The sequence below is a fragment of the Bos indicus x Bos taurus genome, chromosome 19, assembly GCF_003369695.1.
Source record: "Bos indicus x Bos taurus breed Angus x Brahman F1 hybrid chromosome 19, Bos_hybrid_MaternalHap_v2.0, whole genome shotgun sequence".
NCBI lineage: Eukaryota > Metazoa > Chordata > Mammalia > Artiodactyla > Bovidae > Bos > Bos indicus x Bos taurus.
Window position 1 is genome coordinate 64,095,832 of NC_040094.1, and position 15,396 is coordinate 64,111,227.

At 57.0% G+C, this 15,396-nt stretch overlaps 1 protein-coding gene across 1 annotated transcript; it reads left to right on the forward strand.

Annotated features, from left to right (window-relative positions):
• Nucleotides 1–7,591: 7,591 nt before the first annotated feature.
• CACNG1 (calcium voltage-gated channel auxiliary subunit gamma 1) lies at nucleotides 7,592–15,202 on the forward strand. The gene is made up of 4 exons (XM_027519247.1): nucleotides 7,592–8,006; nucleotides 13,312–13,386; nucleotides 14,192–14,329; nucleotides 14,578–15,202. Exons 1-4 carry the CDS (start codon nucleotides 7,775–7,777, stop codon nucleotides 14,802–14,804), a joined length of 672 nt encoding a protein of 223 aa, XP_027375048.1. The 5' UTR covers nucleotides 7,592–7,774; the 3' UTR covers nucleotides 14,805–15,202.
• Nucleotides 15,203–15,396: the final 194 nt, after the last annotated feature.

A 15,396-nucleotide genomic window follows, 5' to 3' on the forward strand; every position in this document is an offset into this window, starting at 1 on the left:
TAAGGAAACACCACTCAAGGGAAAGGAAGTGGCCCATGAGAGCCCTGGGAGGTAGTGCTCTGAGAGCCCGGCCACAGCAGGTCTGTGTCCAGCACACTCTGGTTTGGGAGAACCTGTCATCTGGCCCATCCAGGCACTGGGTGTTGCCCCCAGAAGAGGGCTGCCCTCCCACCAGCTTCTCCAGCTGGCACCGTCACCCCTGCCTCAGTGGTCCCTGGGAAGATGCTTTCTCTGCAGACCCTGTGACCCCCACAGCCCCACGGGGACTTCCCAGTTCCACACAGGTGATAACTGCAAGGGGAGGGTCCTGGGCTGGGTCCCCAGCATGGAGTTGGAAAGAAGGCAGGCCTGCGGAAAGGAGACTCTGGGGGTGGGGGTGGGGCCTCCCTGCAGGGAACTCAGAACCAGCACGTGACCCCCTGCACTGGTTCCCGATATAGCACAGGCCGCCTGCCTGGCCATCTGCCCCGCCCTGGAGCTGGAGGGGAGCAGGAACCGAGGAGGCCTCTGAAGCCAGAGCGGAGAGGGGCAGATACACCTGATGCAGATATTTTTAAACTTTCAGCTTCCAATAAAACTGCCTCAGGAGAGAGGTCTGCGATCAAAGAGAGTGATGGACCCACCTGCTCACGCTCACAACTGCAGGAGAATGGGGCTGGAGGGACCTGGGGTCCTGACCTTTGTCCCCTGATAGGAGTCCTCAGAGATACATTAACCCCCATGAGATCTCCCCTGATGCCGGGAAAAATTGAAGGCTGGAGGAGAAGGGAACGACGGCAGATGAGATGGTTGGATGGCGTCACTGACTCAGTGCGCATGAATTTGAGTAAACTCCAGGAGATACTGAAGGACAGGGGAGCCCTGGTGTGCTGCAGTCTGTGGGGCCACAAAGAATCAGACATGACTGAGTGATGGAATGACAACAAGGAGATCTCCAGAATCCACTGATTACATTGCAAATAATCAGGTGCTTTTTAAAACAAATAATACTTATATTTTTCTCATTCTAAGAGTATTATACTTTACCTTTTAAAAACCTGCAAAACACAGGAAAGTTAAAGAAGGAAACAGTACCAACCAAAAGCCCAGCACCTGAGAGGTCAGCTGAGGTCAGCACCACTGAAAGGTCGCTGCCCCCAACTCTGTGCGGGTTAGTCCCCCGTTCACTGTCCCCATGAGCGTCTTCCCACATCTTTAATTTAGATTATTCCTCCAAAGCATAACCTTTCATGGCCAAATCACCCAAACATCCCCCTTTTCCCTAACTGATGCTGGATTCGGTCCCTGAATCCTGAACGGCATCTGGATGGAACCGAAGTGCTGGGATGTTCAGGCTAGCTTTGGTTAGGATCTGGTGACTTCTCTGGAATTCTCCGAGCAGGAAGAAAAGTGGGGGTCCCAGAGGTGGCAGAGCATCACCCCCACAGCTCTTCCGGCACCCAGCTGGAAGCCTGCCTGAGGTCGAGGGGAGAGGAAGCAGACTCCACTTGCTGATGGGGGACGACTGGTCCTGGAGGCCGCAGGGGCAGGATCAGGCTGTGGCATGTGGGGAAGACACTCCAGCCCCAGCCTCTCCAGGACCCTCCCTGCCTCCAGCCTTCGTCTCCACCCGCCAGCCACCTCCCATCCTCCGTCTCCGCTGAGCCCTCTGGAACCACCTACATCTTGAAAGCTCCTTACTGAGATCTCTGTCCACCTTCTCGGACAGACGGAACCTTTTCTCCCCTGAGGACTCCCATTTCCCCAGCCCTCCTGGTAGGAGCCATCCATCCTCCTGCCGGGGTCCCTGCCAGACTGCCCGGCCCCTCCTCAGTCCCAGGAAGTGTGGGGCTGGAAAGGGAGAAAGGTGGCCTCAGGGGCCTCAGGGTCCAGAGGAAGCCAGGGCAGAGACACCTGATTCAGCTGTTTTAAAGTTTGCAGCTCCTGACAAAACCCAGGAGCAGAGGCGACCAGAGGCATTTCTGCACTCGTGGCCCTGGACGCGTGACCGCAGGAGGGGGGCAGTGATTCCCCACTCCCTGCCCTCCTGGGGAAAAGCCTTCTCCAAGGCCTGGGGAGGCCCTCCTGAACCCTTCCTCAGCACTGACACCTCCTGAACGCCCTCCTGCGCACCCCAAGTCCTGCCACGTCAGTGTCCAATGTCCGACCTCGACTCCTGGCCTCACGGCTCCCCTGCAGTGACCTTCTCACATCCAAGCGCCTCCCATCCATCACGCTGACTGTCCCCCCGCCATGGTCTTCAGGGCCCTCTGCCTCTCTGGGCATCGCTTCCAGTGCCCCCAGTGCCTACCCCCCCGCAAGTACGCCTGCCCCGCAACCTCATCAAGCCCTCCAGGGCCTTGACCTCGTCATCATGACCTTGCTGTGTCCCAGGGCGACCCCAACCATGAGCTAACTGCCCCAGGCAGCCCAGACCCGCACACCGTCTGCTATTGCCTTCAGCCCCCTCGGCGTCGACCTCCCAGGTTCCCTCCTTCCGTCTCACCTGCATCCCCACACCCGAACTTCTAGGTGAAGCCAGAGAAAATCAAATTCCATGTCAGGCCCTGCAGTGGGCAGAACAGTGGCCCCATAGACATCTGAGCCTGAGACTGTCACCGCAGGGGCAGTGACAAAAGGGTCAGTGACAAAAGGGTCAGTGACAAAAGGGACCATGCGGTGTGATTAAATCGCAGATCCTGAGATGGGGAGATGGTCCTGGATTATCTGGGTGGACCCCCCGTAACCACAAGGGTCTACTTAAGGGCAAGAGGGTGGCAGGAGAGTCAGAGAAGGGGGCTGGGATGATGGAAACAGGTCAGGCGATGGGCTCTCTGACTCAGGTGGAGGAGACCGGGGCCCTTGGACGGAGGGAGGCCATCTGTGACTCCCAGGCTGGAGCAGGGGCAGCACGCCCGCGGCTGCAGAAAGTCCCGGCCGCATGACGCAGGGAGGCAGAGGACGCAGCAAAAAGAGGTTGAGACCAGCTGGACAACACACACCCAAGGCCATCTCTCAGCCTGATGGAGACTTAGCTCAAAATCAGATCGACACGTTTCTGAGGAAGGTTCACTGGGCCCCTCACAGGTGTGCCTCAGCCCCGGCTCCACTCGAGGCCCACCTCTCAGAGGTATCTTCCTTGCTGTAACTATGTCTGGTTCTTCTTGGGACAAGTGGACGCTGGTTCATCTGGACGACTCAAACATGGACAACTCCTGGTGAGCTGAGCAGGGCATCTCCACCCTGAAGACTGTGGTAGAAAGTGTGTCTTCCTTGTGGGCTAGGTCACAGAGGTGGTGACGGTGCCCCCCCTCCCTCCTGGGGTGCCCCTCAGCACCTGGAAGCAAATTAGCCACCCAAGCCCTGCTGGGCCTGCCCAGCTGTCCTCTTATGCCCGTGGCCTCTGGATCGTCCAGTGGAGTCAGTTATCTGAGCTCTGTCCCCTTCTTTCAGTCCATCTGTCCATCCGCTCAGCCATCCCTCCTTCAGCAAACATGTATGAAGGCCCAACCCTGGGCTCCATTCAGGGAGCTCTCTGAGGGAGCCCAGAACCCATTCATTCAGGGAGCTCTCTGAGGGAACCCAGAACCCATTCATTCAGGGAGCTCTCTGAGGGAGCCCAGAACCCATTCAGGGAGCTCTCTGAGGGAACCCAGAACCCATTCATTCAGGGAGCTCTCTGAGGGAGCCCAGAACCCATTCAGGGAGCTCTCTGAGGGAACCCAGAACCCATTCATTCAGGGAGCTCTCTGAGGGAGCCCAGAACCCATTCAGGGAGCTCTCTGAGGGAGCCCAGAACCAGCGCAGAAGATGGTTCTGTGTCTCTACCCTCTAGAAGCTTACAGCCCATCAGGGAAAGCTGACCCACCGGCAGTCTACAGATGATGAGAATAACAAAACCCTCCTGAACCCGGTGCCTAATGTCGATATACTCGCTCGGGCTGCCATGACAGAAAGGGCTTCCCTGGTGGCTCAGACAATAAGGAATCTGCCTGCAATGCAGGAGACCTGGGTTCAATCCCTGGGTCGGGAAGAAAGACCACAGACAGGGTAACTTGAATGACAGCATGTCTTCTCTCACAGTTCTGGGGGCTGGAAGCCTGGATCACTGTGCCAGCACGGCGTGTTCTGAGATGCGCTTTCCTCCTTGTCTTCTCGTGACGTCCTCCCGTGGCTGAGAGGAAGACAGAGGAAGCTCTCCAGTTTCTCCTGATAACTAAACCTACTCAGCTCCCAAGGCCCTGCTCCGAACGCGGTCACAGCAGGGGTAGGCCTCATCACCGGCATTTAAGGGGACCTAGTTCGGTCCAAAGCACCTCCTCGGGCTGAGCTGGTGAAGTGCATTATCTCAAACCCTAGAGGAGGGGCAGTCAGAGAAGTCAGCCTGCTGGACACCACACAGCTGCAGGCAGGGCTCTGACCTGGGCGCGGGCGGGGGCAGGGCTAGGTGGAGGACAGCAGCCCCGGCTCCATGAGCAGAGCAGACCGCCGGGCATGGCCCTCAGAGCAGAGACGGTCTGTCTGCAGGAGCGTTTAGTAAACGGAGGAGAGAAAGTAGATCTGCCTGCTCCCCCCCAGCAGCCAACCTCAAACCAGAGGATGCAAAGACCTCTCTCTCCAGGCTGCAGTTCCCTTAACCAGTCACGAGGGGCTCAGGACACGCTGGCCCAAGGTATGGGAGCTTGGCAGGCTGCATATTTTAAGTGGAAGGAATCTGAGGCACAGCCCGCCCAGAAAGGCCTCTCTGCCCCTCCCCTGAAGCAGGTCCCAAGACGCTCACGCTCGCGTGCGACGTGAGCACGCCCCACGATGCAGACCTCGCTTCCCCCGCTTTCCTGCCCTTCACTTGGACCCTTCCGTCCCTCACACACAGCGACTCTAGAACGCTCAGGTGTAAACTGTGAAGAGCATTTCTCTCTGGATAAGGAAAGGGATATTACAGACACAAAGCAGAAAGTCACTTTCTTTCTCCATGTACATGTATGTGGTTGCATTTGTTATAACGAACATGCTTTCATTTAGAGAAAAAAATTAAATTATTACAATAAACTATTAAAAAAAAAACACTCAAATTTGTTTCTTTGGGTCTTCATTTTTTATGAAGGCTCCAGTGCCATATAAAACTTATATTAATCTCTATGCTTTTCTCTTGTCAACTTGCTGCTGTTAGAGGAGCCTCAGCTGAGAAATTAAAAGTCAAAGTGCGTCGCTCAGGCGTGTCCAACTCTGCGACCCCATGTTCTATACAGTCCATGGAATTCTCCAGGCCAGAATATTGCAGTGGGAAGCCTTTCCCTTCTCCAGGGGATCTTCCCAACCCAGGAATTGAGCCCAGGTCTCCTGCATTGCAGGTGGATTCTTTACCAGCTGAGCCACCAGGGAAGCCCAAGAATATCCCTTCTCCAGCTGATCTTCCCGACCCAGGAATCGAACTGGGTCTCCTGCATTGCAAGCGGATTCTTTACCAACTGAGCTATCAGGGAAGCCAGAGAACTTAAAAGGTAGAGGACAAATATAGGTTTCCTCCTCTAAAGCCACAGTGACCTTGAGAGCTCCTCCCAGCTCCAACTGTTGGTTAGGAGTTTGGGCCCTGAAACCTGGCTTCCCCATGTGCTGTATGACCGTAGATGAGCTACTTCATACCTCTGAGCCTGTGGTCCTTTATCTGCAATGGTACACAGAGGCTTAGCACAGTGCCTGGTAGACAGCAAGCGCTCACTGAGGCTCAGCTATTACTATGATCAGCATCATAATTAACTGTCTGAACTCCACGGTTAGACCCCCAAATGGTTCTCCTCACGCAGAGAGTCTTTTTGTAAGCCATATCAGCCTGAGGCCAGGATTTCAGAAGTCAAACCCCTACCTGGCTCAGGGGTCTTCTCCTGACCATGCATCAGCCCCTTGACTACACCCCAAAAGAGGCTACTGGTGACTTGAGAAAGGAGAGGCAGACCCGGGAGGGTGTCGGGGTGCCAGCCTGGAGTACCAGCCTGCGGCCGGGGGGTGGAGTGGGTGGATATGATGGGGGAGTCAGGACCCTCGCTTGGTGGTCCCAAACCCCAAGTGTCCTCTGCTGAATCCATACACCCAGTAGCCACTTAATCAGATCAAATCAGATCAGATCAGTCGCTCAGTCGTGTCCGACTCTTTGCGACCCCATGAATCGCAGCACGCCAGGCCTCCCTGTCCATCACCAACTCCCAGAGTTCACTGAGACTCACGTCCATCGAGTCGGTGATGCCGTCCAGCCATCTCATTCTCTGTCGTCCCCTTCTCCTCCTGCCCCCAATCCCTCCCAGCATCAGAGTCTTTTCCAGTGAGTCACCTCTTCGCATGAGGTGGCCAAAGTACTGGAGTTTCAGCTTTAGCATCATTCCTTCCAAAGAAATCCCAGGGCTGATCTCCTTCAGAATGGACTGGTTGGATCTCCTTGCAGTCCAAGGGACTCTCAAGAGTCTTCTCCAACACCACAGTTCAAAAGCATCAATTCTTCAGCGCTCTGTTTTCTTCACAGTCCAACTCTCACATCCATACATGACCACAGGAAAAACCATAGCCTTGACTAGATGAATCTTTGTTCGCAAAGTAATGTCTTTGCTTAATAGTCACCTGTAAATCAATCTACTTTTGTTCTTCTTCACTGAAGTATAGTTACTTTGTAAAGGACAATATAACCTGAAAATCCTTATTACCTGCCATTGAAGTGAAGTCGCTCAATCGTGTCTGACTCTTTGTGACCCCATGGACTGTAGCCTACCAGGCTCCTCTGTCCATGGGATTTTCCAGGCAATAGTACTGGAGTGGACTGCCATTTCCTTCTCCAGGGGATCTTCCCCACCCAGGGCTCAAACCCGGGTCTCCCGCATTGTAGACAGATGCTTTACCGTCTGAGCCATCAGGGAAGTCGTTGATAGAAGGCAAACCTAAAACTAAAAGCCTGGCATGCTACAGTCCATGAGGTTGCAAAGAGCTGGACGCGACCTGGCGACGAGTAACAAAGCTGACAGGACAGTGAGAACAGCGCTGCAGTCAGGTCAGCGGGCTTTGCTCTCCCTGCACGAGGCTTTGATTTGCAAGTGTCAGAAATACGTGAAAGACTTACTAGCCCCCAAAGAGCTTTTCTTCTGGACCCAGTTGGCGGGAAGGAAAGAGAACTGACAAGGAGACAGTGCAGGAGCGACCTGGGGTGGCTTGTGGGGGTTCAGGTCTAGAGCGTGCCCCCCTGGGCCGTGGGCGCCAGAGGCCCCGGGTGGGGCCCCCCAGGCCCCAGAACAGAGCCCCATTCACCTGGTCCCAGGCGAGGACAGAGGCCTGTGTCCCTGGGTCTGCGCCCTCCCCCAGCAGCTCACTCCTCTTTCAGCCCCAGCAGGAAGAGGCTGGCACGCGTAGCGCCAGGCCTGTGCCCCTCGCCCTCCCCGCTCAGGGCCCGGTCTGAGGGTAACCCGGACTTTGAGGGTGGCGAGTCTGCAGCCCGTCTGGGCCTTCTCTCCTGCCCCACCCTGGTGTGCTCCTGGCCCCCGGGAGGGGAGCCAGCCCTGAAACCCAAGGAGCAGCCGTCCTCAGTGAGGCTCCGGGGTGCGCATTAATAGAAGCTTCCTCAGGCCTCTGACACGCCTGGGCAGCTGCTGAGCCCGTCCAGTGGCCTCGCCCACGGCCAGCCCACCCTGGCTCAGCCCGCACACTAAACTTAGCTTCCACGCCCCGCTGGAGCCACTGCCGCCGCCCCAGCCCGGCTGCCCCCGGCCCGGAAGGACACGGCCGACGGACCCCAGGCGCCCACGGCCCCGGGATCACCATGTCCCAGACCAAAACCCTGAAGGTCCGAGTGGCCCTCCTCTGCATCCTGGTGGGCATCGTGCTGGCCCTGGTGGCCGTGGTGACGGACCACTGGGCTGTGCTGAGCCCGCACGTGGAGCACCACAACTCCACCTGCGAGGCGGCCCACTTCGGCCTCTGGCGGATCTGCACGAAGCGGATCTTCGTGGGCGACAAGGAGAGGAGCTGCGGCCCCATCACCCTGCCCGGGGGTAACGTACCGCCGCGCCCGCCCCTGTGGGACGACGGGGCTCCAGAGACCTGAGCGAGCCTGGGCGGGGGCGGTGGGCCGGCCGAGGCGGTGCTGGCGGGGCGGGGCCGGGCTGCGGAGTGCGGGTGCTCGTCTCCCGCTATTCCGTGCGCTGGGGCTCGCGGCTGGTCAGGGGGCAGGGGTCTGGATGGGCGGACAGACCGCGGCTCAGCAAAGAGCACGCGGGTCTGCAGACAGCCTGGACGCCCGGCCCCCACCAAACGCAGGCCTCAGGTGGAAGGGCCGCCTCGGGGGAGTTCATTCCAGGCTGGCGTGCGGACACACTCCGCTAAAGGGTAACCCGAGCCCGTGCAAAAGGGGAATGCAGGACTCCTCCTCCTGAAGGCGGCAGGAGGAACCGGCGCGCGGCCCTCCTGGGTGCCGGCCCTGAGTGCCCACAGGTGGCTCGTCTGTGAGGCGGGACCGGCTTTGTGCAAGGACTGTGTCCCGCGCCTCCTCCTGAACGGGTCCCCTTCAGACTCAGAAAACGCTTCCTCTCGCTGTGATTTAAATGCCTGCCTCACTCTCCTAGTGGTGCGCGAACCACACTTGAAGGCCTCTTTGTGGAGAACACCTGGTGTGAGGGTGGCCGCCTCTCCGCAGGTGTGGAGCCTCCACGTTCTCAGTGGGCAGAGGCCTGCTGCGGAAAGGCCTGGGGCCGCGTCAGAGTCTGGGCTCCGTGCGGGCCCTGCCCACCACCCCCAGAGGACTGGGCGCTGACAAGCCCATCGCAGACTCCACGCCTTCCTTTAACACACGGGCTCAGGCCCAGCAACCCAGAGTCCCCTCCAGCGCTCCTTCCAATGTCACCCCAAGGCGGCCAGCAACCAGGCTGAGTGCAGGGTCCCACCTGGTTTTCAGAATTAGTCTGTTATCAGACTGGGTATTCCTTGAACCCTGCTCTTCAAGGAAGGCACTGCTAAGTCCCCGAAGACCCTGCGGTCTCTGTTGGGGGTGAAGGAGCCCAAACCCCACCCCTCCGCCTCTCACCTTCCTCGCCCACCCCCACCCCCCTACCCCAGGAAAGCCCTGCCCTGCTCACTCCTACCGATCACCTGGAAGACACAGCGAGTCCCAAGCCTGAGGGCTCTCACAGGCACGGACATGTGCTCAAAGGGTATCATGTAGCCCACATGCCCACGCCTCGCGGCCACTGCCGAGCACACCCATAAACAGGTGCACCATCCCTCCAGCCCTCCTGGGCAGGGCAGATCCTCCAGGGACCGTGCGTGGGAACGCACTGTTACGGTCCACCTGTCCTTGGCCTTTTAAAGCCTGGTGAATTTACAGAGCAGATGAGCAGGGTGGTGAGGGGAGTCTATACAAGGAGAGACGACGTGGGACGTGACCAGACCGGCCAAAGGGGATGCACTGGCTCAGCCTGGCCGTGAGCCTGAGTCGAGTCAACCTCTAGGCCGCCTTCTCCTGGCCCAGAGTGAATGGCACCTTCCGAGCCTGTGAGCACTGGACGAGCTGTCCAGGTGCACTCCTGCCTTCTCCCCTATCCTTTCTCTGCGAGGGGACGTCGTTTCCCTTCTCTACCCATCCTGCCTGTGCTCTACTGGATCAGTGTTTCTTGGAGGAAGAGAGTTCATACGCCTTCTCTCATTAGTTAACAACAACATCTACAAATACAAGTGTAGCGCTGTCTGCCAAACGCATACATTACATGTTAGCTTCGGATGACATCAGAAAAACAACAGAGTAAGAACCTCCAAAAATTCTTTTCTCCATAAAAACAATGAGAACATTGGCTAACACGGTCAGGATACACTTTTTCAGAACTCTAGAAGTTAACCAGTCTTGCAGCAATAAGCAAGTGCTTATTCAAGAAAGAGGAGTGAATCCCAGTAGGAACAATGAGGTCTGTGGTGTCTTAAGCTGCTATTCCAGTTCTTTCCTCCCTGACTCTGTCACAGCCTCAAAAACCAACAGCCTGCCATCAGAGTGAAGCCAGCTGCCTGGAAGTCACCAGAAGGGACAGACTAGGGCTGGATCCCTTTCAAGGCCTCATTCCCAGAGTGCTGTCATTATCTGATCTGTCTGGTGGCTCCCTAGAAGTTCGTATTTGCAAGGCTGTCTTTATTTGACCTGACTCTGAGCTCATCCAGTGGAAACAGTCTTTTACCCAGGAGGCATTTGTCAAAAACAATTAGAGACAGTTGTTTAATATCGTAACTGCCTAAGGGAGCACATAACAGAGCAAACAATAGGTTAACCAGAAAACTGGAGAATAAGATAGGTGGCTTTGAAAAGCCCCAAAATATTCCTGGGAGTTTAGGAGGCCACGTGGGTCCACAGTGCAACAAGCGTGCACAGGAAAGATCTGAGAAGGCCATAAGCTCTCACCTCTGGCTTATGCAGAGCTGTGTGAAGAGAGAGAGAGAGAAGGAGGGAGACAGCACGAGGGAGGGAGAAAGAGACAAAGAAGGGAAGGGAGAGAACGAGCCCGGGGCAGGGGAGTGGGGGAAGAGAAAGGGAGAAAAAGGCTAAGGCAGCACGCAGGCCACTTGGCTGAGTGCTTGGCTGTCTACTGGCACAGAGCTCCTCAGCAAAGACTGGGAGAGGCATGGCTTTCAAGCATTCTAGGAAATGTCTGCGAGCTGACCACCAAACTACCTGAGCAGAGATTTCAGTGGCCATACATGAACACAGACTTCACATATTTCATTCAGAAATGAAATTTAACAAGCAGCCACAGAAACAAACCCTGAGGAAGAGTGGACATCTAATTTCCACAGTTACATTGTTTAAAAACGTCAAGTTTTAAATTTTAAATTTTAAAAGATTACAAGACACGAAGGGGCTGCCGTCTCTGATGGGCATTCACAGGGCCCTGTAGCGGTGCTTCTCCTGGTTCAGCACAGGGGACACCAATCCTCCTCAAGCACTGAGTCAGGAGAGGGGACGGGCGGGAGGGCCCATCCGCGCGCCCGAAGACCTGCCACGGAGGGAGGGGACTGGGAGCCCCCAGCCACCCTGTGAGAGCACTTAGTAAGGGGGGTGCCTGTACTTGTCCCCGCACAATCTGCAGAGGGGCTTCCCCAGAGGCTGGTGCTGGTCTGGGGGTGCCGACACCCCAACCACCACCTGAGCAAGAGGACCTTTGGCAACATGGACGTGCCTGCCTTGGCCGGGTCCTCGATGGGCCTTATGTCCAGGCCACTCGTGCTGAAGGCTTCTAACTCAGGGTCTGCAAATTGTCAGGGAGGCAGCCAATCGTGAAACACACTTGAATTCAGTCAATTCCCTTCAGAGGGTTTTCAAAAGCAACCAAAGTTGGCCCTTAAAGAATGAGACAGAAATTATTCCTCTGTCCAGAGGGAGACTCTGGGGGACCCATCACCTCGCAGGAGCCATTAGAGCAGGTCTGCTGCAGCTGATAACCTAACACATACATGAGAGCTCCGTTATGCTGGAAAATAGCACCAGAAGTGCCTGACATCACCAGCGGCAGCCACACACCCCAGGTAACTCAGCTCAAAAGGAGAGTGATTTAAATATAGAAACTCAAAGAAAAGGCTGTTTACTTCATGGAACATTTGCTGCTTCTAAACCAGGCTCCATCTCCCGGGGCCATTCTCTTCCTCCACTGCGGAGCAGCAGTAACCTTGACATTAGGGGGTCGGGGGCCAGAGATTTCAGTGGGAGATGATCATCTCAGGCAGACGGAAGCCTGGACTCCAGTGAAAGTTACGACTGGCAGCAGGCTTTTTTCCAAAAGAAACGAGGCACCAAACACCTGGTGAACATTAAGCTGTGGCCTGAAGATAAAAACCAAATGCAGGCGCAAAGCAGACGCGTCTGAACCCGGAGCACAGAGCTTCCCACTGGGGCTCCAGGAGACACAGGAGAAACGATCCCGTGCAGTGCCTCACACAAATAAAAAGCAACATGGTTTAGTTTTTTAAGAAACAAAATAGTATAAAATAACCCATTCATCTACTTCCTAAATCAGCAGTAAAGAACATTAAACTATGCAATAAGCAATAGTCCTTTAATTTTACAGTATATCTAGTTGTAAGAGAGATTTAAAGAGAAAAATGGAGGAGAAATTATATTGAAAATCAGTGTGAATTTCTTCTGTGTTCTTCCTCCACTGCTGCTGCTGCTCAGTCAAGTCAGTCGTGTCCGACTCTGTGCGACCCCATAGACAGCAGCCCACTAGGCTCTGCCATCTCTGGGATGCTCCAGGCAAGAATACTGGAGTGGGTTTCCATTTCCTTCTCCAATGCATGAAAGTGAAAAGTGACAGTGAAGTTGCTCAGTTGTGCCTGACTCTTAGCAACCCCATGGACTGCAGCCCACCAGGCTCCTCCGTCCATGGGATTTTCCAGGCAAGAGTACTGGAGTGGGTTGCCATTGCCTTCTCCGGAGTTCCTCCTCTGCCCCCTACCAAATCCAGATTTGGGGCCCTGTGGCCAACACACGTTTTCCATGGCTTTCCCGGAGCTAATCAAGTGGGCCGAGCAGCTCACCTAGGAGGTCTCAGCTGCGCTGCCTCTATGCTCACAGGCGTGGAGGGCCTAATTCGTGAGATGACGGTCACACGTGGCCCTTCATCTCACGTGGCCCTTCATCCAAGTCCACACAATGGCCCACTCAGCAAAGCCCTTCGGGCAACATTTTAAGGGGGTTGGAGCCAGGTTTCTAAACCTGGCTGAACATCAGAATCTCCTGGAAAGTTCTTCAAAAAGACTTTGCCTGGATGCTGATTGGAAACCAGCCCTGGGTTGTATGTGATCCTGGGTCTGGCAACCCCAGCGGCTCTGGCATCTGAGGGCTAGTAGTTTTGTGCACTGCAGGGTGTTCGGCATATCCCAGGCCACCACCCACCAGGTGCCAGTAGCCGTCTGCCCAGCTGGGACACAGAAATGTCTCCAGACACTGCCAAGGGTCCCCTGGGGACAGAATCAGCCCCAGCTGAGGACCACTGTCTGGCCCTGATTGACCATGTGTCTCACAGTCCCGAACAGACTTGAACTCTAGGCTTCAGTTACCCCATCTGCCAAAAGGGCTCAGTACCCAGTGCTCTGCACCTGGACTGAGTCAGCCTCAGCTCCCTGAAGATCCTCAGGCTCTTATGCAGCCCCTTTCCCACCAAACTTTTGGTCTAAGGGTGGAAGAAAGAGGCTTGTTTCAGCCCAGAGTCAGGGTTTAGAGAGCAGACAGCAAGCCAGAAGCCCCAGTGGGACTGGCCCACCCCCTCCTTGCCAGCTCCCGCCCCAGCTGCAGCCCTTTCTCTCAACTGTCTCCCTCCTTTGCAGAGAAAAACTGTTCCTACTTCAGGCATTTTAACCCAGGCGAGAGCTCGGAGATCTTCGAAGTCACTACTCAGAAAGGTGAGCCTGGGTGGAGGGTAGGGAAGGGGAGGAAAAGTAGATTCTACCACTCCCTGCTGAGCTGGAAAATCCCTGGCATGAAAGCCCCAGCCTCCTGCTTGATGACAAGCAGCCCCTCCTGAAGTTTGTCAGAGGCAGCCGGGCCAACCTCTGTACCCAGAAACGACAGCTCCCACCTCCAGGTGTCTCAGGTCTCTGCATCAGGGCTCCCAGGCACACACACGTGTGCCCAGGTACACACATGCACGCCCAGACACACATGCACACATGCACATGCACACACACGCACACACACTGACACACACATGCACACAGACACACATGCACACACACGCACACCCAGGCTCACCCTGGCATACGCATACAGATCCTCTCCGGCACCGAGCTCTGTAATAAGCCGCACTCTGTCATCCTTCCAGAGGCTGCTTGTCAGTCCCAGGACAGGCCACCCTGAGCCTGGGTGTCACCTTCAGCCCTGACTCTGGGAGGGAGGTTTCTGCTCCAGGCAGGTCTTAAGCCACAAATCTCCCACCACCTTCTGAGGCCTGTGCCCCTGGAAGGAGGACCTTCATTTTGGTGCCTGGACGACCTGGAGAAGGAATTAGGTCGTGTGGACATCCTGGCCCCATCCCTTACTCATGTGCAACTCGGAAGGAATGGTTTCATCTCTGGCCCTCAGTGTTCTCACCTGGGAAACGGGGACGACAGAAGGCGGAGCATCGCTAATCTGGGGGGCAGGCACAGCAGGTGAGGGGACGCCGAGCCCCTCCTGAGGCCCCGGCGTCCCCACACTCTTGTGCCGCAGAGTACAGCATCTCAGCCGCCGCCATCGCCATCTTCAGCCTGGGCTTCATCATCGTGGGCACCCTCTGCGCACTCCTGTCCTTCCGGAAGAAGCGGGACTACCTGCTGAGGCCGGCCTCCATGTTCTACATCTTCGCGGGTAGGATGGGCCTCCTGTGGGTGCGGGGCCGAGGGATGCTCCTGCCCCTCTCCCTAGCCCGCCGGGGTGGGGGCTGGGTTTGGACAAGGCCCGGCTCCAGGCCCCTGCTCCCCATGCCCCCGTGACCCCGCCCCACCCCCCAATACCCCACCTGACTCCCGCACTCACCTTCCCCCCTGGTCCCCCCGCACCCCCTGCCCTGGGTCTGCCCCTCAAGGCCCGCAGCCTGAGCCCGGCTGTGCCCTCAGGCCTCTGCCTCTCGGTGTCGGCGGAGGTCATGCGGCAGTCGGTGCAGCGCATGGTCGACAGCGAGCACACGGCCTGGATCGCGCACTCGCTCGCCTGGTCCTTCATCTGCGCCTGCGTCGCCGCAGCTCTACTCCTGGTCGGCGGCCTCGCGCTGCTGCTCCTCGCGCTGCCGCGGATGCCCCGCGACCCCTGGGAGTCCTGCATGGACGCCGAGCCCGAGCACTAGTCCTGGGCCCGGGCGCGGGGCCTGCCTCGGGAGGCTGAGCCTTGGACAGGCCGGAGGTGGCGGCGTGACTTCTCCGCGTCCCCACTGCGCGCACACGGCGCGGCGCTTCTCCGGGGCCGGCCAGTGGACACGCGGCGCGGCCCGCTCGGCCAGTGGACTCGGCCCGGCCGGCCGGGAGGGGCGGGGCAGCCGGTGCTGGGGTCCCCGGGGGTCCTCGACCGGCCTCCCCGATGTTCCTCCGCGGCTTGCCCGCCGCCCCAGGTGCTCAGCTGTGCGAGCCGCCAGCGCCTCTCTGCTTCCTGGTCACCCGACATCCCCTCCTTGGCTTCCGGCAGACCCGACAAGCACTTTTTAACTGGTCTGACGGCGATTTGAAATAAAAACTCTTTGAAACATGCCTTTCCTTGGCCTTGCATAGAGATCGCTTGGGTTTCTGACCACACAACCTAATTCCTTCTCCAGGTCGTCCAGGCACCAAAATGAAGGTCCTCCTTCCAGGGGCACAGGCCTCAGAAGGTGGTGGGAGATTTGTGGCTTAAGACCTGCCTGGAGCAGAAACCTCCCTCCCAGAGTCAGGGCTGAAGGTGACACC